The following is a 23,927-nucleotide window of genomic DNA, read 5'->3' as shown; positions in this document are numbered from 1 at the left end:
ACTTAACTGAAGTTTTACATACAGATGACAGGCTACCCGTCGCATGAGTAGATCTATACAAGTAATTACTTTTTTCATGCTAGACAATACATATGCATGCAATATGAACCAATCTACATACTATAAATATAATTTTGCATATTATATGACATCTATGCATGTCGTGTGAGCAGATCTATACAATTAACTATTTCTTTTCATGCTATACAATACATAAACATGCACTATGAACTGATCTACATGCTGGAATATAATTTTACATGTTATATGTCATCTATGCATGTCATGTGATCAAATCTATGCAATTAAATATTTTTTCATACATCTACATGCTGGAATAAAATTTTACATGCTATATGTCATCTATGCATGTCGTGTGATTAGATCTATGCAATTATATATTTTTTTCATGCTATTCAATACATAAGCATGCAATATGAACTGATCTAAATGCTGGAATAAAATTTTACATGTTATATGTCATCTATGCATGTTGTGTGATTAGATCTATGCAATTAAATATTTTTTTCATGTTATACAATACATAAGCATGCAATATGAACTGATAAACATGTTGAAATATAATTTTGCATGTTATATGTCATCTATGCATGTCGTGTGAGCAGATATATGCACTTAAATACTGATCAACATGATGAAATATAATTTCACATGTTATATTTTATCTATGTATGTTGTGTGATAAGATCTATGCAATTAAATATTTTTTTCATGCTATACAATACATAAGCATTCAATATTGACTGATCTATATGCTTGAATATAATTTTACATGCTTAATCTCACACGGGGATGCATAACAACCAATTACTACAACCACAGGTTGATTCAATCTTAATTAAGGCCGATAGCAACCACAACCAAATTTTTGTATGCATCTAACTAAATGATCTACACCTACACGTGCCTCTATGGCACTATGCACAACCATAGAGAGATTGTACACCCTACCTCTTTGGTGATTCAAACTCAAATGTCCTTCCTCACTTCTTTTGCTCTTCTCCGAATGGGTAATCAACTTCTCCTCTTCTCTTGCACAACCCACAATATGGCTTTTCTAAGGTGTAAGGGAGAGAATGAGAGAGAGAAAGTGGTTCACGTGAGGTAGAGAGAGAGAGTAGTGGGTCTAAAGTATGGGATAGATAGAATAGTAAAGGAAAATGGTAAGCTCCTTACCATTTAAATTTAATCCCAATGGTGAAGGTATCACCTTAGGGAGTGCGCTGAGTTGTTTTCAAAAACTGCCCATGCAATTCCACCAAAAAAGTTCTTTCCTAACTCCTCTAAAAAATGTGTGACAAATTATTTTATGATTTCATATGTTGTTTTTTTTAACCTTATCTTATGCTATATAATATGTAATATAATAATGTAATTAGCTTGCATAAGAAAAAGGAAATAGGGAGGTCAACACTCCCTTTCCATTCTTGTGTGAGAAAAATTTCAAAACTCAATCCCTTAATAAATTTCTTTGCTTTTTTTTCATTTTTCATTATGTTAACCCCTCTTATGCATTTTTTTTCTTTAGTCCTCATCTCTAAAACTCGTGTGGAATAAATCCACTTACTAAAACTAATATTTTCCTTTTTAATTCTCCACATGTCATCAAGAAGAATTCAATTTTTTTTGATAAGTGGGTCCCACCAAGGGGACGACCCACTAACCTCAAGTTAGACTTAACTCTTGATATGAGTTGGATTCTGTCCTAATTTGGATCAACCCAAGATCCAATAGAAATCTTGAGTTTTGGATTTTTCCCAGATCCAAAGTCTAATTCCAGATCCAATGGAATTGGACTAGATTTAATTTAATTGTGTTGAAATCAAATACAACTGGATAGGATCCGAAGTACAATTTATTTTATTTATAGAATTTACTAGAATGCCATAAGTAAAACAACTTTAATTAAGTTCTCTTTTTAAAATTTCAATTCAAACCCTAATTCAAAATGAATTGCAATTTCCTTAAAATTTAAGTTATTTTCACACTATATGTTTATTTTGTTACTTAACATAATTTAACTGTGGATCAGACCACTTAAATTTTATGTGTAAGGGTTGGATTATGAACTGAAATCTAGTCCAGTATGGATCTTGGATATAAAGAATCGATTTTACCATTCAAACTATTGACTCAGACAACAAATTCATCTAAATATTCATATTAATTTAGTAAAAAAATTACTAAAATTACTTAGATATTACATTAATTTATTTTGATTATATATGTATCTCATAAAGGATTGTGAGATGCAAGCAATTCTTTATGATAGTTCAATTAATTACTATTAGTTTGATGAAATTCAGTTAAAGAGATTGCCAAGAATATGTATTGTGATTGTGGATAAATACTTGTAACAAATGTATTTTGAAAATGCCACATATGAGAGTTATGACATAATTTTGTGTACATATTTTTGTATACACTCGAGACCTGAAAGAGGTCCACTAGTACATACGACGACATTAAGTTGTCTCACCTATTTTTATTAAAAATTTTCAGGTTCACAACGATGAACAAGATGCTAGTACACGAGGATACAACTATGATTTTGATATAAATTAGGTTAATTTGTATTGTATATAAGTTCTCTTGTTTTTGGCTTGTATGTACTGTGATATTCATTCAATATAATGAAATATTTTGAAATAATTATTGTGGTTTTTCTTTTACGTGTGATGAGTTCGAAGATTTAGAGCTGGTTTGTGTTCTAAAAATAACTTCCATTGTGTTTAAAAAAACAAAATTTTTTAAGGAGCCTTTCTTATGATTTGCAAACTAGTCCTTGCCTTGTGCAATTTTGCAAATTGGTTCTCACCTTTTTATTAGCTCTTGCAAATTAATCCCTTAGGTTACCTGATGGGAACCGTTAAAGGTTGGTAAATTGATAGTTTTGCCCCTATAAAGGACTATTTTGCAAAATATGAATAAGGTAGGGATTAATTTGCAAAAACTATAATAAAATGACTCTTATACCCTTATTTAAAAACGATTTTGCAAAAAAAAGGGTAGGAAATGATTTGCAAAAAAGTGACTAAAATGATCACTTTTACCTTTATTCTAGCTAAAAATCCCCATACGGCATTACTTTGTTTACAATAGGCAGTACTTTCCAAAATTTTATGTTTTAAACACGTTTTGAAAGAAAGACTTGTCATTTATAACAACCAAACTCTGTCCACTTGGTAAAAAAGGCACTTAAATTTTGACCATGAATCAAAAAACATATTTTCTTAAAAATATCATGGTTAATTAAAAAACCTCAAGAGTTTACTTGCGTCAAGTTTGTTGTTAAATGTGATGCAAAATTACTATTTTACCCTCAACATCAAAAAAGAGGGAATGAATCTTTGAAGGGTTAACTAGTAAATTAACTTTCTTAAGTCATCTTAAGTAGGGATGCTGGTTTGGGCTTGGCTCAGTTAAAGCTTGGCTCGGGCTTGTCCCACTTCGTAAATGAGCCGAGCTTGAATCATTGTATGGTGCTTGGATGAGCTATCGAGCCGAGCTTGAATGACCTGTTGAGCTTTATAAAGCTCGACAGACTCATTTCATTGCAAACCGCATATATATCTTTGCAAAAAATTTCAGAACTGCATTGTTAGTGTAATGGGCAGGGCGTTGGTGGGTTTTGTTCGAATCCTGCCTTTTGTTGAGAATTTTTAGTATGTATAAATTTTTTTCAATAATAATCAAAAGACATGTTTTGGCTTAATGGTAGGTCTCTTAGTTAACGTTAAGCACATCGGGGGATTAAATCCCACCTTCACAATTTTTTTTTTAATAAATCTTGTTTAAGCTTGGCTCGGGTCAAGCTAATAACTGAGCCGAGTTTGAACAATACCTTACAAGCTCAGCTCCGAGCTCGAGCCGAGGTTGGACAAAGTGAGCCGAGTTCGGATAATGCCTTACAAGCTCAGCTCCGAGCTCGAGCCAAGCTTGGACAAAGTGAGCTGAGTTCAGACAATGCCTTACAAGCTCAGCTCCGAGCTCGAGCCAAGCTTGGACAAAGTGAGCTGAGTTCAGACAATGCCTTACAAGCTCAGCTCCGAGCTCGAGCCAAGCTTGGACAAAGTGAGCTGAGTTCGGACAATGCCTTACAAGCTCAGCTCTGAGCTCGAGCCAAACTTGGACAAAGTGAGCTGAGTTCAGACAATGCCTTACAAGATCAGCTCCGAGCTCGAGCCAAGCTTGGACAAAGTGAGCTGAGTTCAGACAATGCCTTACAAGCTCAGCTCCCAGCTCGAGCCGAGCTTGGACAAAATGATTTTGAACAGAGCAGAGTTCGAACAGCCCATCCTCTGCTCGAACTCTGCTCGAGCTCAGCTCCCAGCTCGAGCCGAGGTTGGACAAAGTGAGCCGAGTTCGGATAATGCCTTACAAGCTCAGCTCCGAGCTCGAGCCAAGCTTGGACAAAGTGAGCTGAGTTCAGACAATGCCTTACAAGCTCAGCTCCGAGCTCGAGCCAAGCTTGGACAAAGTGAGCTGAGTTCAGACAATGCCTTACAAGCTCAGCTCCGAGCTCGAGCCAAGCTTGGACAAAGTGAGCTGAGTTCGGACAATGCCTTACAAGCTCAGCTCTGAGCTCGAGCCAAACTTGGACAAAGTGAGCTGAGTTCAGACAATGCCTTACAAGATCAGCTCCGAGCTCGAGCCAAGCTTGGACAAAGTGAGCTGAGTTCAGACAATGCCTTACAAGCTCAGCTCCCAGCTCGAGCCGAGCTTGGACAAAATGATTTTGAACAGAGCAGAGTTCGAACAGCCCATCCTCTGCTCGAACTCTGCTTGTGTGCATCCCTAATCTTAGATGGTTAAACGAATGGAAGTTTGTTTTTTATTAACAGTGCAAAAATTTAAGTGCCTTTTAAAAAAAATTTAAAACTTAAGTGCGTTTCTGATTAATACCCAAAATTTAGGTGCGTTTTTTAAAATTTCCCCATCGTAAAATACCAAAGTATACAAAATGGTATGCGCTCTTGGCCGTTTTAGGTTTGAGCAATCGGCAATGGCGGACGACTCTTCATCTTCACCCCTCGAACCGATGGTGGGTATCGAGTTTTCCATCCATTACTGGTTTGTTCTTCAAAACTAAAGGCTACCCACCAATTCTTTTGGATCAATCTCCCCTAAATTGTTACCATTTTTTCAGGAAGAGGATGAAGAATATGGAGGCGACTCCGGATGGGTGGAGGCCCGCAGATTCTGCGACCACCTCAACACTCTGTCGGCCGATCTTCTTCACATCCCTCCCCCTCATTCTTCTTGCTCCAGGTACTCTCGGTTCTCCCTCTCTTTTGCTCTTCTTAGCCTATTCCTTTTGATACAGTCCCCTGTTTTGGAATAGCATGTTTCGTTCTCGGTGCCGGAAAATGTAGAATCCAGTTAAGCGATGACCATCGAGCCTCGCTACTTATATTCGATTTGAGTTGCCTGGAACGGTCGAAATGCGGTCTTCAAGACGTAGTAGATGTCGTTTCTCAGATCATTTTGTCGCCACCCATTTGAGGGTTTCAATCTGCTTACCGAATAATATCAATTAGTTGCGATTGTTAAGTAAGATCAATGAAGCGATTGTTTCAGGCGTGAGAAAGAGAAACTCTTTCACGTGAAACTGACTTCTAATAGAAAATCCACTAATATGAAAGGCTCTTCATATGAAACAGCACTAAAAATGTGTTTGTCGTTCCTAAAAATATCTGAAGAATAATTAATTGAAGGCTGCTTGCCAAAAGAATACGCTTTCCTCTTCTATTTCCCCATTGGACCAAATTACTATGGCTTGCCCACAAGGAAGAAGAGAATTTGAAATAAGTTGGACGCTACCAGGTAAAAACCATCTAAATGAAAGCATCAACACAATTAACAACTTAATAACGGAGCAAACAAAGACAAGAGGAGCCGAAAGCAACCATGTTTATTAGAATACAAATGGAGTTTAAATGGAGGGGGGAAAAATGAAGAAAGGAAGAAACGAAGAAAACCACGTTGAATGCCAGCAAAAGGGTGGCTTGCGAAACTGTAGCAGCAGAAGGAACTGCTGCTTCATCTGCCCGAGTTCCGACAATGATAATGGACCGGAAACCAATCTGGGGGATGGGGAATTACCGATGGGTAGACGGTCCAGTTGGGTCTTCAGCCTTGCCTTCGCGTGATGTGAGTTGCTTTCTTTTTCCACCTGGGGCAAGGGAAGGCAACGGCTATGGACGGTTGTGCGTGTCACTCAAGATCATTGTATATGGCTTTTTGAGGAGAGAAAGTCATTCCCCAAGGGGGGAGATACAATGCCATTTTCGTAAGAAACCACAGCCAATAGGTAACATGCTTTTCATTCACGTGGGCCCCTCTTTGAGCATGTTGATTTCACCCCCCTGAGAATCCACTCATTTTCGTACGGAATTGAGTTGTTTCGAATGAAATGGACATGAAACAACCGCCCCTTAAGGAACCATAGGATTGTAGATAGATACTTCATAAAATGTGGGCATAGGTTTGGGATTTATCTCTAGAGTAGGCTTAATGGTGGAGATTGGTGTTCTTAGGGCATGTTTGGAAGCAAGAAAAACTCTCATATAAGAAGTTTTGATATGATAATTTTTCTAAAATGAAAAAATTTCACTTGTCTAGGTAGCATAAAAAAATAAAATGAAAAACCTTAAAAAAATAGAAGAGAGGAGGGGGTGGTGTTAGAGATTCTCCAATGCGGTTTTTCGTGAGGTGCGTGATGGTGGTGAAAAATCATCGTGGGGTGGTGATGGAGCTTCTCCGGTTTCATTTTTCGGGATGTGGGTGATGGTGATGGATGGTGGCAGGGCGGTTTTTCGAAAGGTGGGTGGTGGTGGTGCTTCTCTGGCACCATTTTTCGAGAAGTGAGTGATGGTGGGTGGTAGTGGTGAGATGGATGGTGGTGATGGATAGTGAAAAATCATCGTGGGGAGGGAGGTTTTTTGAGAGGTGGGCGACGGTGTGACACTAGAAAAATTGAGCCATTTTTTTTAAATAGAGCACACAACAGAATATCAAAAACATTAACTCTTTAAAAATCTTCTAGAATCTTTTGCAAAGAATTTCTCACACAACGGAAGAAAAAACCTTTTTAGCAAAACAATAATTCCATTGATGTATACATTAATGTTTACAAAATTTATAGGTGAAGTCTCACTAATTCTTTATAAATTTTACATCCAATAACAGTTCTGATAAAGCCCCAAAACACAAAGCATTCCCAGGAAGAGAAGGGTCCTCGATTCAGTTCTAGGTATACTCCAGTTCACCGCATCTGTCGCCGTCACGCCCGCCTACTCGTGAGTGCTTAAAAAAAAGATAAAATAAGAAGGGGTGAGACAAACTACAAGTCTTAGAAGGAAATACGACCACTCACTACGCGGTAGTGGACATGGGTAGGTCACCAAGCCAAATTGGACTCCAACTAAGTCTAAGGTTAACTACGAGTCTCAAACCCCGACTCCCTACGAGATTTGACTCGACAAGGCCTTTAACTCGAGAGATAACTCAAACAATTATGGAGAACCTGAATACATGCATATATATTATATTTTTTTTCTTTTTCATTTAAATTCATCTTTTGCCATCTAGCAATGCACACAACAATTTCGATAAAATTATTACCTCCACGAGGGCACCACTGCCTCGGGTCGCTATAGGCTTGCCGGTCTACATGGGGTGTATATTCAACCGCGAGTAATTTAGATATTTTTTTTTAAACCCCACAAGAACTCGGTTTGCCAGCACCAAGTTCCATAATCCTTCGTCAAGGAGTTATTTTCTTTGAAAAAAAGGTCGCAGTGCACTACTGCTAGCGTATGTAGTTGAACCTCTATTAAAAAAGGTCTCGTCCCCTAAACCACCGTGGTTGGGGATTGGTGCACTCTAGTGACCAAAGCGGGGGCCCACAACAGAAAGATGCCACCGTCTGTTGAGAAGGAGTTGTCGGCAACTCAGCACAATCTCACGGGGTTGGTGCAAGCTCGCTCTCAAGGCGACTAAAGAGTCACTCAAGGTGACAAGTTATCCCATCTTTCATGGTGTAACCTTTTAAATTGTAATCATTTTTTGTACCTGTTATATATATATATATATAGAGAGAGAGAGAGAGAGAGAGAAAGAGAGAGAGAGAGAGAGATCATATATATATATATATATGTATATGTATCTATCTAACCTTATATATATATAAATATGTATAAATACTCGATAAGGGTAAAACAGTCTTTTTACACATTCTTTTTTAAGAATATGTGTGTAATTTTGTTTCTTTTATTTTCTATTTTTCATTTTTCTTTTCTTTTTAATATTTTTGCTTTTGCCATGAGGGGGCCCACAACATATACGTTGGGGCTCCCTCCAACGGTTATATTTATAACCGTTGAAGGGGCTCCAACATATATGCTGGAGCCCCCCCATGGTCCCCAATTGTGTATATATAGGGGTGCTGCCCCTTTAGAGGGATGCATGTTATTTTATGTAAGCCTTTAGTGTTTTATTCAATAAAGAGGTCTCTTATTTTTTATGCCTTTGTGCATATGTATTTGTGCCCTTGTGATAGTTCTCCTTGTGCTTTTGTGCACACTTGTGTTCAAGTATTGTGTTTTTATACACATACTTTCTTTATAGAGATTTTGACATGGTATCAGAGCAAGGTTCTTAAAAGAAAGAGGATAGTGTGGCTCTTCACATTATCGGGTGCTTCGAAAGTCATGCCTTTAACTTATTGTTTGGTGATTGGTGTGAAGACTCTCTACAACAAAATTCACATCTTATTGTGGTACGTATCTTTTGGCTCTAAACACTTATTGTGGTATATATCTTTATGGGTGAAAAAGATTCCCATTTTTCTCTTGGCTTCAAACTTAATGGCTCAAACTATCACGTTTGGGCCGACAACATGGAATCCCATATAAAAGGAAAAGGGCTTTGGGGCTATATCCAAGGCTCAATTCTGGAATCGAAGTCAAACATCACCTTGGTAGAAAGAGGTGAATTTAAGATTCTTAATGAAGAAGAAGAGAGAACTAAATCTCTTGAAGAATATAGCAAGAGACATGATGAGTGGAAAATGAAAAATTTTAAGATTCTATTATAGATTTTTTCATCCGTTGAAACGAGAATCAACACAAATATTTTAAAGTTCAAGAAAGCATCTCAAGAATGAGAATACCTTGAGAAAATGTATACCTCAAGAGACTTATCCCATAAACACTATCTTCAAAAAAGGGCTTTGATCATTTTTCAAGGCGAAATGATCATTAGAGAGTATTTTGCCGAACTTTCCTCTATTTGACTTGCCATGCTCGAACCAAAGTGGAGCGGAGAAGCCATAGAACTTCGACATAAGCAATTAGAGGAAGATTAGTTCTTTAATTTTTTGAATGGGCTAAGGCCCGAATTTGAGCAAATTAGATCTTCTCTTCTATCTTCCTTCACTTCCCCCTCTCTTGAAGATGTTATTAGAAAATTGATTAGATAAGAAACTCGTATGGGCATAAGCAAGCATAATCCAAGTGTTCTTGCAATACCTTCAAATCAAGAAGTAAATGATGGAGTAAATGCCATTTCTAGGCCGGGAAATAATTTGAGAACATTACAAAACTTCTCACTTCAAAAATCAAAATCAAGAATCTAATGGGGGACAAAGCGGAAGAAGGGATTATAGCAAAATTATGTCATTTTTGCAAAGAACCGGAGCACATTAACCTGGTTTGTTCCAAATGGAAGAAATTGTTGGCTATGGCCACCACATCTCAACCTCAAAAAGAAGAAAATCCATCTACTTCCACACATGGAGCTCTCTCTAAATCAAATTATGGAGACACTTCAACCTCTTCTCAAGGGAGCCATTTTCGGAGTCTCTGTATCTACTTTTTCTCCTCCAGGTAAAACCTCTTGGCTTTTAGACTCGGGTTCCTTTTTTCAAATGTCTCCAAATGCTTTGTCTCTTTCCGTATATTCAAAAAATGCATCACCATCTTTTGTTTTAACAGCGGATGGCACTTCTCTTAAAAGTAAATGTATTGGAAACTTTGAAAGACAAAACTTCTTTATTCCCAAAATTAGATTTATGCCAAAATTGAATTTAAATTTACTTTCCGTCTCTCAACTCTCGGACCATGAATGTTATATAAAATTCTCATATGATAAATGATAAATACAGGATCGCCGGTCTGAGAAGTTGATTGGGGAAGGTGTTAAAATGTATCTCTCTTTATATATATGTAAATATATTTGTTTCCCTTTTTTCTTGTAAAACCCGCAAGGGTATTTTAGTCATTTCCCTTTCTTTTGCGCATATTCATAATTATGAATATGTTGTAATACTTTTTGTATTTTTACTTTTCTTCCTTTTCTTTTTTCTTTTCACTTTTTATTTCTTTATTTTTTGTTGACTCAAAGTCAACTTGGAGGGGGCTCAACACTAGCTGTTGAGCCTCTCCAACGGTTAGAATTCTAACCGTTGGAGGGGCTCCAACAGCTAGTGGAACCCCTCCAAGGCTCCTTTTCCTCTTATAAATAGGGGAGTTTCCCCTTTGTAAAACTCACTTCTTGGAGCTTTTGTTCTCCATTCTTCTCAATAAAATTCTTTATATTTTGTATGCCTTTGTGCATTTGAGTTTCTTTATTGTACCTTCGTGTACATTTGTTCTTGTGCATTTGTGCACATCGGTGGTGTTGTGCTTATCGCACACTTTATCTCTTTTTTGAGATATTTTCACATGGTATCAGAGCTAGGCTTAAAGGAAAAGAAGATCGTGCTTTATTCTCTCTTCGTTGGAGTACCTCGTAAAGCGTGCCATTAAGTTGTGGTGGTTGGAGTGAAGACTCGGTTCTTCATCCTATATTTTAGAAGCTTCCTACATCAAGAAGGGACTCATTTCGCATTGTGGTACGCATTTATTTCTCTTTGTATCCTCTCTAATGGGCGAAAAGGATTCACACTTCTCTCTTGGCTTCAAATTAAATGGAACGAATTATCATGTATGGGCCGGGAATATGGAGGCCCATATAAAAGGAAAGGGTCTTTGGGGATATGTTCAAGGAACTATTCCCGAACCCGAACCCGAACCCGAACCTAAAATCACTATCCTTGAGAGAGGGGAGATCAAGGTTCTTGAGGGAGAAGAAAGAGAAAAGGCTTTTGAAGATTACAATAAGAAGCATGAAGAGTGGGAAATGAAAAATTACAAAATACTCTCATGGTTCCTCTCTTCGGTTGAGACCAAAATTAATGCCAACATTCTAAAGTTCAAAAAGGCATATCAAGTATGGGAATATCTTGAAAGAATGTATACTTCAAGAGATTTGTCCCATAAATATTATCTTTAAAAGAAAGCTTTAACCCTTCAACAAAGAGAAATGTCCGTTAGAGAGTATTTCGCCGAGTTATCCACTATTTGGGATGAGCTTGCCCTCCAAGAACCTAAATGGAGTGGTGAGGCTATTGAATTGAGGGCCAAACAATTAGAAGAGGATCATTTCTTTAACTTTTTAAATGGGCTTAGACCCGAGTTTGAACAAACTAGATCCTCTCTCTTATCTTCTTTCTTTTCTCCTCCATTGGAAGATGTGCTTACCAAATTAAGTGGAGAAGAAACTAGATTGGGAATGAATAAAACCAATCTAAGTATGTTGGCCGTTCCTTCTAAAGATGAGGATGGGGGTGCTTATCCCGTCTCAAGACCGGGGAATAATGTTAAAACCTATAAACCCCCTCATTTAACCAAAATCAAGGAGGAAGAGAAAATGGTGGGCATTATGGAAGAAGAGATTATAGTAAGATCATATGCCATTTTTGCAAAGAACCGGGTCACATTAAACCGGTATGCCCTAAATGGAAGAAGATGGTGGCTATGTCTACTACTTTCCAATCAACCACGGAGGAAGGTCCATCAACTTCCAACCATGCTACTTTGTCTCTCAATCAAATCTTGGAAGCTCTTCAACCATTCCTCAAAGGATCCGTTTTAGGAGCCGCCATGTAAGACTCTTTGGCTCTTAGACTCGGGTGCATCCTTTCATATGACTCCAAATGTTTTTACACTTTCTAAATACTCAAAAAATTTGTCACCCTCTTTTGTCTCCACCGCGGATGGGGCTTCTCTTGAAATAAAAGGAATTGGTGATTTTGAAAGACAAGGTTTTTTTATTCCTAAAGTTAGATTTATACCAAAACTAAATTTAAATTTGTTTTTCGTCTCTCAACTATCGGATTATGGGTGTGATATCAAATTCTCATCAAATAAATGTTGGATACAGGATCGCCGGTCCGGGAAGTTGATTGGGGAAGGCTCTAGGAAGGGAGATCTTTATCTCATGGAATTTCTTCAAATTCCAAAAACCTCTTTTTGTAATGTTGCCCAACATAAAGATATAAATGTTTGGCATAAACGCCTTGGGCATCCAAATATTGTCAAGCTTTCTTATTTACATTTTGCTAAAACCTTATGTAAAGACAATTTCAATTGTAATGATTGTATTCTTGGTAAAATGAGAAGCTTACCTTTTGGACAAAAAACTATGTTTTCAACTAAGCCTTTCGAAATTGTGCATTCGGATGTTTGGGGACCGGCACCCGTTGTGTCTAAGGGAGGTTTTTCGTATTATTATTTATGTGGATGATTTCTCAAGGTATAGTTGGATATACTTCCTCAAACATAAACATGAGGTTTTCTCTACTTTTAAGGTTTTTCACATGTTAATACAAAATCAATTCAATAGGAAATTACAAATTCTTAGAACCGATTTCGGGGGAGAATATCTCTCAAATGATTTCAAAAATTATATTGAAAATAACGGGATTGTTCATCAAAGGTCTTGTCCCAAAACTCCTCAACAAAATGGGTTGGCCGAACGAAAACATAGACACATAATTGAAACTACAAGAACTTTGCTAATTTCTCAAAAAATTCCAAAAAGATTTTGGGCCGAAGCGGCTCTTGCATCGGTTTATCGCATCAACCGACTTCCTTCCAAAAACTTGAATCAAATATCTCCATATGAAATCTTGTATAAAAAAGAACCTGATTACAATAGGTTAAGAATTTTTTGTTGTAAATGTTTTGTTCTCACCGATAAGAATGATAAATTATCTCCTAAAGCTATTCTTTGTGCATTTTTGGGATATTCGGAAACCCAAAAAGGTTTTAGGTGTTATGATATTAAAAATGATAAACTATATGTTTCAAGAAATGTAACCTTTTTAGAAAACATAAGTGGTTTTGAAGAACACAAAACTCATGAAGATAATGCCGATTACTTTTTTTTGTTTGAACTATTATCTAGAAATGAAGATTTTTTTAGCGATGATGAATTAAATGAGAATGAGGATATAAGTGAAAGTATTCCTCAAACCATTCATGATGAAGGAGAAATGATAAATGAACCAATTACCTATACACATAGAGATAAAAACACTTTTAGAAGTGCAATAGAGAAATATAGTGACCTTAGTGGATCTTCCAACCACTCTCAAAGAACTGAAAGACCTAGGAAAAATCCTTCTAGATTTATATCCTATGAGTCTTTTTCTCCAAAGCATAGGGCATGTCTTAGTGCCATTCACTCATATCAAGAACCTAGAAATTTTAAAGAAGCTAAGGAAATGATAGAGTGGAGGGATGCCATGGACAACGAACTTAGAGCCCTCAACAAAGCCAAAACGTGGGTTTTTCAATATCTTCCAGAAGGAAAGAAAACAATAGGATGTAGATGAGTTTTTAAAGTCAAAACCAAGAGTGATGGCACTCTCGAAAGATATAAAGTCCGTCTTGTCGCAAAAGGATATAGTCAAGAATACGACATTGATTACGAAAAAACCTTTGCTCCTGTTGCACGAATGGTTACTGTAAGGTGTTTGATCACCATTGCATCTATTAAAAAATAGAATATTTACCAAATGGCTGTTAAAAATGCCTTTCTAAATGAGGACCTTAATGAAGAAGTCTACATGGATGCTCCTCCTGGTAAGAACGTACCAAAGGGGAAAGTCCTTTGTTTGCAAAAAGCGCTTTATGGTTTAAAACAAGCCCCTAAGGCTTGGTATGATCGATTTAATGATGTGATGGTTCAAAATGGTTTTACCTCATGCTACACTGACACTGCTCTGTTCGTCAAAAAGTCTGATGCAGGAATTGTGATTTTACTGTTATATGTTGATGATATGTTGATAACAGGTAGTGACATAAAGGGCATCAGAAACATTAAAACCACTTTAAAAGAAAGGTTTGAAATGTCAGACCTGGGGTATCTGACTTACTTTCTTGGTATCGAGGTAGCCTACTCTCATAGAGGCTATTTTTTGTCTCAATCTAAACTTGCTTGTGAGATTCTTGACAGATCAGGTATTACTGATGATAAAATCTGTGAGACCCCTGAAATTGTGGGATAAAAAATGATCGATGATGGGAAACCTTTGGAGGATCCTACCCCCTACCGACAACTTGTGGGATCTCTAATGTATCTTAGCATCACAAGGCCGGACATCTCTCATGCCGTGCATACTGCAAGCCAATTTCAGCATGCTCCTACATCCGTTCATATGAGTGTCGTTCTTCAAGTTGTCAGATACATAAAGGAAACTTTAAACAAGGGAGTTTTCCTTTCCTCATCTTCTGAGTTAAATTTAATTGCGTATACTGACTCTGATTGGGGAGGTGACCCAAATAATCGTCACTCAATTACAGGCTTTTGCATTTTTTTAGGTGAATCCCTGATCTCATGGAGATGTAAGAAACAACAGAAGGTGTCTCTATCGTCCACCGAAGCAGAATATCGAGCCATGGCTTCTACAACTATGGAGATTGTCTGGATTCATCAGTTGTTGCAAGACATGGGAATTCCAATTCAAGAACCCACAAAGCTGTGTTGTGATAATAAGAGTGCAATCTATATTGCTAAGAATCACATGTTTCATGAGCGGACAAAGCATATTGAGATGGACTGCCATTATGTCAGAGAGGCATATTGATGCAGTCCACGTTGGAGGAGGAGAGAAAATAATGGCCCACCGTGAATCGGTGTGGCTGAACTTCTTTATTAAATTCTGAAATGTTCAATAAGCAATGAGAATATGCAATAAACAGTGAAAAAATATAAAGGAAAAACAACAAACAAGTAAAAGAATAGGAAAACTGCAGGAAAGAAGGCGGCTGGAGCTTTTCAATAATCTCTACCTTCACGCAACACTAGGCAGGGCCTTTTAAAGGTTGTTTACTGGACCGGGTCGTGGGTCCAGATTTGGATCCGACCCACGATCCGAGTCAGTCTCTCTTTGCAGCTGGTTCTGGGGCATGCGAGCTCCACCACGCCTGACGTAGGTGCGCAGGGGTACCTCCCTGCGTCGTGGCTCCGTCCCTGCAAGTGAGTCATATGCGTGGGGTCCTTCATCTGCCCTTTGTGGCGGATCGGGTGGCACGATGGACCCAATCGGGTTCTGCCCTGCATCATTCTCCCCTGGTTGGGAAGAAGTCGGCTCTGTCGACTTGTTGTTGCCATAGTAAGCATATAGATCAGCCATGTTGAAAATAGGGGAAATATGCCAATCATCGGGCAGCTCAAGGAGGTAAGCATTCGAACCCAATCGCTGAAGGATCCTAAAAGGGCCATACTTCTTAGGACTTAATTTGCTATAGGTGCCTACAGGAAAACGCTCTGGACGCAGATACACCCAGACAAGTTGACCGACCTCGAAATGGACATCACGACGACCCTGATCTACGAAAGCTTTGTAGGTCTCATAGCTTTCAACAAGTTTGGCCCGAACTTGTCTGTGAACGTCACGCATATACTCAACGACATCAAAGGCATCCGGAGCTGGAGCTGAGAGATCTGACACAGGGGCTAGGTCAACGACATGGGTGGGAGACCGACCATACACTACATGGAACGGAGATTTACCAGTAGAACGGTTAATGGAGTTGTTATAGGCGAACTCGGCTTGGGGCAATACGAGATCCCAAGTTTTGACATTTTCGCCCACTAGGCTCCGTAACAAATTTCCTAAGGTGCGGTTCACAACTTCGGTTTGGCCATCAGTCTGGGGATGATACACACTACTGAACTGAAGCTTAGTTTTCAACAGGGCCCATAACGATTTCCAAAAGTGGCTCATAAAACGCGTGTCGCGATCAGAAGTGATTGTGTGAGGTAGACCGTGGAAACGGGCAACATCCTTAAAATAATATGAGGCGACTAAAGAGGCATCGGTGGTGCGCTTGCACGGAACAAAGATAGCCATTTTGGAGAACCGGTCAACAACTACTAAAATTGAATCAAAACGACGTGGTGTGCGGGGAAGGCCCACGATAAAATCCATGGATACATGCTCCCACGACCGTTCAGGAATGGGTAACGGGGTGTACAGACCACTATTCTGACGATGACCCTTGGACACTTGACACACATGACAGCCTTGGATAAACTTGACAACATCTTTGTGCATTTTGGGCCAAAAGTATCGTTCATCTAAGAGAGCGAACGTCTTATCATGCCCGAAATGCCCTGCTAACCCTCCTTCATGTAATTCAGAAATCAACTGAAGTCTAAGGGAGAAATTGGGCACACATAATTGGTTACCACGGAAGAGGTAACCATTATGAATACAAAAATGGGGGTCGAGGTTGCGATCTGAAGAGGTGCACCCTTCCCAGACTTTGTGAAAATCAGGGTCCGTAGGGTATAACTCTTTGCATTGCTCAAAACCAATGACCTGCACCGACATAGTCATCAGAAGGCTGTTCTTCCTACTAAGAGCGTCAGCCACCTTGTTCAGGGTACCCGATTGATGCCGAAGCGAAAAGGTGTACTCTTGCAAGAAGCTGACCCACTTGGCATGACGAGCACTCAACTTTTTCTGACTGTTCAGATACTTTAATGCCTCATGGTCCGTGTACAAGACAAATTCCTTATAAATGAGATAATGTCTCCAATAACGAAGGGCTTGTACAACGACATAGAACTCAACATCGTAAGTGGAGTATTGGCACCTGGCCTGAGTCAGCTTCTCGCTAAAGAAGGCAACGAGCCTACAATTCTGACTCAAGACGGCGCCAATCCCCACTTTAGAGGCATCACATTCAACCTCAAAGACTGCACTAAAATCTGGGAGGGCTAAGACAGGAGCACTGGTCATTTTGTCCTTGATGATCGTAAAGGCTTTGCTAGCCGCTGGCGTCCAATGAAAACTAGTACCTTTTAGGCACTCCGTGATGGGGGCCATAAGGGTACTAAAATTTCTCACGAAACGTCGGTAAAAAGTGGCTAACCCGTGGAAACTACGGATCTCTCCTATAGTCTTTGGGATAGGCTAATCGACAATCGCGCGAACTTTTGCAGGGTCGGCCTTGACGCCATCAGATGACACAATAAACCCTAAGAACACGACACTGGACGTCATAAACTCACACTTCTTGGCATTGGCATACAATTTTTCATTTCTCAAAATATCTAAGACTTGACGCAGGTGACTCAAATGCTCGGACAATGAGGAACTATAGATCAAAATGTCGTCAAAGTAGACAACAACAAACTTCCCAATACACGGACGCAAGACCTGGGTCATCATGTTCATAAAGGTACTTGGGGCATTAGATAACCCAAACGGCATGACTAACCATTCGTACAATCCATCACGCGTCTTGAATGCTATTTTCCACTCGTCCCCTTCGGGTATACGAATCTGGTGATACCCGCTTTTTAGGTCTATTTTAGAGAAAATGGAGGCACCAGATAACATATCAAACATATCGTCCAAACGAGGAATGGGAAAACAGTATTTGACTGTGATGCGATTGATCGCACGACTATCGACACACATGCGCATGGACCCATCTTTCTTAGGAGTAAGTAAGGCGGGAACGACACAAGGACTAACACTCTCGCGAATGAAACCCTTTTGCAGCAATTGCTGAACCTGTCTTAATAACTCAGTATGCTCAGTGGGGTTCATGCGATATGCGGGAAGGTTGGGTAGACTCGACCCTGGCACAAAGTCAATGGCATGCTGAACTACCCTTGCCGAAGGTAATCCATCAGGTAGTTCATCCGGCATAATGTCGCGGAACTCCTCTAGAAGAGGGGCAACGTCCGCGGGAATGGACACGGACGAACTCATCACTGGCTTTGCCACTAGGGCATAACAATAGCCATCTTCCTGACAGTGGTCCAAGAAGAGCCGGTACGAGAGACCTGCGATTCGGGGAACTCGCTCAGGTTTGTCTACAGTGGGAAAACCAGTCTCCTTGATAGGTAGAAGGACTATTCTATGGCCATTAAAGACAAAGGAGTATGTGTTCTTGCGGCCATCGTGAGTTGTCTGGCGATCGAACTGCCAGGAACGTCCCAAGAGAATGTGACATGCGTGCATAGGGGCTACATCACACCACACCTCATCGTGGTAGTGTTCCCCCATGGAAAACCGGACTAGGCATCGCTGAGTGATGGGAACCTCATTTCCTTTCTTGAACCAGGCCATCTTGTAGGGTTGGGACAACTTTTCGGTGTTAAGTTTCAAGGTAGACACCACACTCTCAGACACCATGTTCTCACAAGCTCCGGTATCAATGATGACATCACATGCGTGCCCCTCACAGTTGCACCGGGTCCTAAAAATGTTATTCCTTAGCCATTTCGATGGGGCCGATTCTCGGGGTGTGGTCAACACATGACGGATGGACAACAAACTTTCGACGTTGCCGTCGAACTCTATAACTCCCCTCTCATCCTCAACCTCAACTAATGAATTGTCATCACTATCACTCTCACTTGCGGACTCGACAATTCCTTCAACCAGATGGGTGTTCTTGCTCACGGTCGGACACTTGGACGCGACATGTCCTAACTCTTGACACCTAAAACAACGAAGGGTCGACTCAGTAGGTTTGGCTTTGGACCGGGTGTGGAAAGCTGGATCTGACTGGTCAGGTTTGCTAAGGTCTGTTCTAGGTTTTGAATCACTAGGGGAGCTTGCTCCCGTGGTTGGGAAACTCGGCTTGGGTCGGCTGGTGGGCTCATTACTTGTCGTCCGATATTCCTGCCTCCGCTTCAGCTTGTCCTCGATGTTCATGGCATAACTGCTGGCTTGATCTAATGTTTCCACTGTGACACAACTAAAATCATCAGAGATAGCAGGGCGGAGACCCGAAATGTACCTCGTGACCTGCTGACGAGCTGTTTCCTCGATCTGCACACGCAGGGAAAGACGATGGAACTCCGCGGTGTACTCTGCTACAGTTCGGGAACCTTGGCGCAGGGTCAGGTATTCCTTGTAGGCTCGCTCGGCGTGATCCGAAGGCACGAACTTTGACTGCATCAGTCTTTGCATTTCCTCCCACGACTGTACGCGCTCTAATCCCTGCCGCTCCCTTGATCGTTGTAGCTCCACCCACCATGTCTGTGCTAGGCCTCTCAATCGCGTAGAAGCTAACGAGACACGACGATGTTCAGCAACTGTGTGATAATCGAAGAAGAACTGCACTGCATAAGACCAGTCGAAAAACTGCTCCGCGTCGAATCGCCCCGCAAACTCCGGAAGATCCAGTTTCACGCCATAAGTGGAGGAGTGGTCTGGTGCTCTCTGTTGTCGCGGCTCCACCATTCCGGCAGGATGCTCGTTTCAGAAAAGGTCGTCGTCCCAGGCTGCCTCATTGTCCGTAGGGCGGTATTGCTCGCCGGGATGTTGGTGCTGTCGAACTCTCCCTATGGGGGGTCGGCGGTCAGGGCGCGCCGGTTCCTGCTGACATTGCCTCGGTCTGGTTTGCCCGGGGGCGGGCACCATCTGCGGCCGGTATTGTGGTACTGGAATGACGGGAAGGCCAATGTAGGGGGGAGGGTTCGGGTGAGTTTCTGGTTCCTGGCGGGTAAAATTGGTATAATATGGTTGTGGGTTGGGAGTATGGTGTTGGGCTGGAGGTTGAGTTGGGTTCTGGGTCAGGGTTGGGTAAACAGGTGGATTTGGGTTTGGGTATGGGTATGGGTATGGGTATGGTGCCTGGTGGTTATATGGATGGGTCGATTCGCCCGATGGGATATGGATCGGGCCCGCTCCTACACTACTCGTCGGACCCAGATATGAGTGGGTTGGATCGATGTTCGAGTTGTGGGGATAAGAAGCTTGGTTTGAACTCGATCCCCGATCCATAGCATTATGGGTCTGGTTTTGACCCGGCTCAAATCCAAACTGGAGCTCCGTCCGGGTCCGATATGGGTTAGGGTCGGTCTGGGGTATATGTTAAGGGTCGGAACTAATGGGTTGGTTCTGGCTCGGGGCTGCCCGCGAACCGGAACCAACTAGGTAGGCTGGGTAAGGGGTGTCTAGACCCAAACCCGTTCCCTGAGACCCAATGGTTGGTCCCAGCGAAACAGGCCTGGGTCCCGTTGCATTACAAACTGGACTGGGTCCTCTTGGATCTGGCCCCATCAACAAAGGTTCGCCAACTCCAGCTCGCAGGGATGCGGCTACGGAGCCTCCTCGTGTGGGGTCGGGGAAGAAATGCACGTCTCTCCCAAGCTGGGCTGATAGGACCGGGCCAGCAGCAGGGTCCAGCGTGATGCTGGGCCCCTGCCGACTCAGCTCACTCTGCGACACAGCCCGAGCGAGGCCCTGCCACGATCCTGGGCCCGCAGGTGGACCCAGCGCAACACTGGGGCCCTGCAGGCTCGGGCTGACCCTCAGCGCACTTGCTCTTGCGCCTGGCCACGCACCCTGGCCTGCAGGTGGACCCAGCGTACCGCTGGGGCCCTGCAGGCTCGGGTCCACCTGTGAAACAGGCGCAGTCACCCGTTGTCGGGAGTGGGGTGCTCTTACCAGGGCATCGTTGTTCGTCGAGATCCCCTGGTGCTGTCGAGAGATGTTCGGACCATACATGGATGCTGGAACTGCTGGGTAGGCCGGACCATTCATGGATGCTGAAACAGGCGCAGTCACTCGTTGTAGGGGTATCGGCTGGGATGATTCAGCCCCTTGGAGGTTCATATTTGCAGACACGCCATCAGCGAAGTCTGCATCTGGTACTGCGCACGGCCCCTTGCGCGACTCGAGTGCTGTCAAACGATTATCCATCCTATCCAGCCTTTTCGATAGGCCTGCAACATCCCGGGTCACGCGCAACACATTCTCCTGTATTTTCGTCAACACCTCCATGACACGCAGCATGGGATCTTCGCTGCTCGCCTCCTCACGCACTTCGCCTTGTACCAGATTGGTTCCCTCCTCAAGAGCCATACCGCTGATGAAGGTGGAACGCCCGCTGCTCTGATACCACTTTGATGCAGTCCACGTTGGAGGAGGAGAGAAAATAATGGCCCACCGTGAATCGGTGTGGCTGAACTTCTTTATTAAATTCAGAAATGTTTAATAAGCAATGGGAATATGCAATAAACAGTGAAAAAATATAAAGGAAAAACAGCAAGCAAGTAAAAGAATAGGAAAACTGCAGGAAAGAAGGCGGCTGGAGCTTTTCAATAATCTCTGCCTTCACGCAACCCTAGGCAGGGCCTTTTAAAGGCTGTTTACTGGACCGGGTCGTGGGTCCAGATTTGGATCCGACCCACGATCCGGGTCAGTCTCTCTTTGCAGCTGGTTCTGGGGCGTGCGAGCTCCACCACGCCTGACGTAGGTGCGCAGGGGTACCTCCCTGCGTCGTGGCTCCGTCCCTGCAAGTGAGTCATATGCGCGGGGTCCTTCATCTGCCCTTTGTGGCAGATCGGGTGGCACGATGGACCCAATCGGGTCCTGCCCTGCATCACATATCTACAAAAAGTCATTGATCTTCCTTATGTGACTTCAGAATATCAGTTGGCAGATTTCTTCACCAAGGCGCTTTGCTCTCCAAGATTCAACTTTCTCCTTAGCAAACTTTCGGTCATTATGCCCTAAGTTTGAGGGAGGGTGTTAAAATGTATCTCTCTTTATATATATATATGTAAATATATTTGTTTCCCTTTTTTCTTGTAAAACCCGCAAGGGTATTTTAGTCATTTCCCTTCCTTTTGCGCATATTCATAATTAAGAATATGTTGTAATACTTTTTGTATTTTTACTTTTCTTCCTTTTCTTTTTTCTTTTCATTTTTTATTTCTTTATTTTTTGTTGACTCAAAGTCAACTTGGAGGGGGCTCAACACTAGCTGTTGAGCCTCTCCAACAGTTAGAATTCCCCTCCAAGGCTCCTTTTCCTCTTATAAATAGGGGAGTTCCCCCTTTGTAAAACTCACTTCTTGGAGCTTTTGTTCTCCATTCTTCTCAATAAAATTCTTTATATTTTGTATGCCTTTGTGCATTTGAGTTTCTTTATTGTACCTTCGTGTACATTTGTTCTAAGTGTTCTTGTGCATTTGTGCACATTGGTGGTGTTGTGCTTATCGCACACTTTATCTCTATTTTCACAGAAGGCTCTAGAAATAGAGATTTATACTATGCGGACTCTTTTCAAATACCAAAAAACTCTTTTTGTAATGTTGCCCAACACAAAGATATAAATGTTATGCACAAAAGACTTGGACATCCCAATATCACCAAGTTATCCTATTTACAATTTGTCAAAAAACTTTGTAAAAGTACTTTCTCTTGTGATGATTGTATTCTTGAAAAAATGAGATGTATGCCTTTTAAACAAAGATCTATCTTTACCACTAAACTTTTTGAAATTGGGAACGGGGACTCTGTTTTCCCCATATGCGCACTTCTGCAAACTAGAAGAAAAAGAGAGAGACCCTTCGGCGTTGGGCGGTCGTGCAGAGGTGGCAGAGATATGGACGTTCGACGGAAACCTCGACAGGGGTTGGCTTTCGATTAGAAGGTCAGAAGTCTGGCAATGGTTGCAGAAGGTGAAAGTGGCTTTTGGCGTCGACAACAGAAGGTTCGGAAGAGAGAGGGGGTCACCGAACTGGCGCGACGACAGAGTAGGTCCCAACAACGTTGGTGGCTCACAATGGTGGTGCTATCCGGTCGGCACACGAGCAGAGAATAAACACAGGGGAAGGAGGAAAAGAAGGGGAGGAAGAATGAGGGGGAAGAAGAGGAGGCAGTGGTGGTCACGGCGACGACATAAAGTGGTCGTCGGTGCTGCTTCGGTGAGACCGCAGATGGGAAGGAAGGAGGAGAAAAGGGGAAATAGCAGGTGGATGGGGTTCGGCGACTAAGGAAAATGCAAAAGAGGCTTTGCATTAGGGCTTCTTACGGGGGGTGTTATCGGGTCCGGTTTGGACCCGGTTCGGGCCCGACCCGAGGAACGTAAATAAAAAGAAAAAAACAAAAAACAAAAATGCAAAAACCTTTTAAAATTTAAAATAGAAATTTTTATAATGCAATGGGTCGTGTATAACTACAATAATGCTAAATGTAATTTAATTGAAGGTTAATAATCCTATTTTAAACAAAATTTTGATTTTAAAGTTAATATTCTATTAAATTACAATATTTTTGAAACTAACTTTTATGAATAAAATACCCTTTTTGATAAATTATTTTGAGAGCCATCAAAATATGTCCCGTTACATTCGAAACACCTCTAAAACACTTAATTGGGTTTGTAACTCATTAAAACGATTAAATTGAATAATTTAATAACATTTTATTTATAGCAATGGTTGAAATGACCATTTTACCCTTTTTTGTCAGAAAGATAAAATTAAGCATATAAAACACACAAAATTGACAATAAAAAGATAAAAACCCATTTTTAACTCGAATTAAAGTAATTTCTTTATTTATTTTCTCTTAAAAATTTACAGGTTTTACATTGCAAGATTTGCACAAATTTTAAGCTCAATGTTCCTTATGAACCGTGCCAATATCTTAGCATGTTCACTTTCTCAATCCTTTATTTTGGATTGATATTCTTGAATAGTTTTTTCCTTCTCTTCTTCATCTAGAGCTCTCTCTTGACCTTCATTTATTGT

At 41.2% G+C, this 23,927-nt stretch overlaps 1 protein-coding gene across 3 annotated transcripts in view; it reads left to right on the top strand.

Moving 5' to 3' along the window:
* The first annotated feature begins 4,991 nt into the window (after window positions 1–4,991).
* LOC149837353 (histone deacetylase-like protein) overlaps window positions 4,992–23,927 on the top strand; it is a 31,422-nt gene continuing 12,486 nt past the window's right edge. The window contains exons 1-2 of one of the 3 annotated variants that reach the window (XM_090005985.1): window positions 4,992–5,065; window positions 5,171–5,292. In XM_090005985.1, coding sequence (XP_089862111.1) covers window positions 5,203–5,292 — 90 coding nt within the window. In that variant the 5' untranslated portion in view covers window positions 4,992–5,065; window positions 5,171–5,202. Of the gene's footprint in view, window positions 5,095–5,170; window positions 5,293–23,927 lie in introns of all 3 variants that reach the window. The other 2 variants (XM_090005986.1, XM_090005984.1) reach the window with 2 other exon arrangements.

This window comes from Nuphar pumila, chromosome 5 (genome assembly GCF_984573655.1).
Source record: "Nuphar pumila chromosome 5, dmNupPumi1.hap1.1, whole genome shotgun sequence".
Classification (NCBI taxonomy): Eukaryota; Viridiplantae; Streptophyta; class Magnoliopsida; order Nymphaeales; family Nymphaeaceae; genus Nuphar; species Nuphar pumila.
Note: the sequence above shows the minus strand (reverse complement) of the source record. Positions and strands in the feature narration are given on the sequence as shown.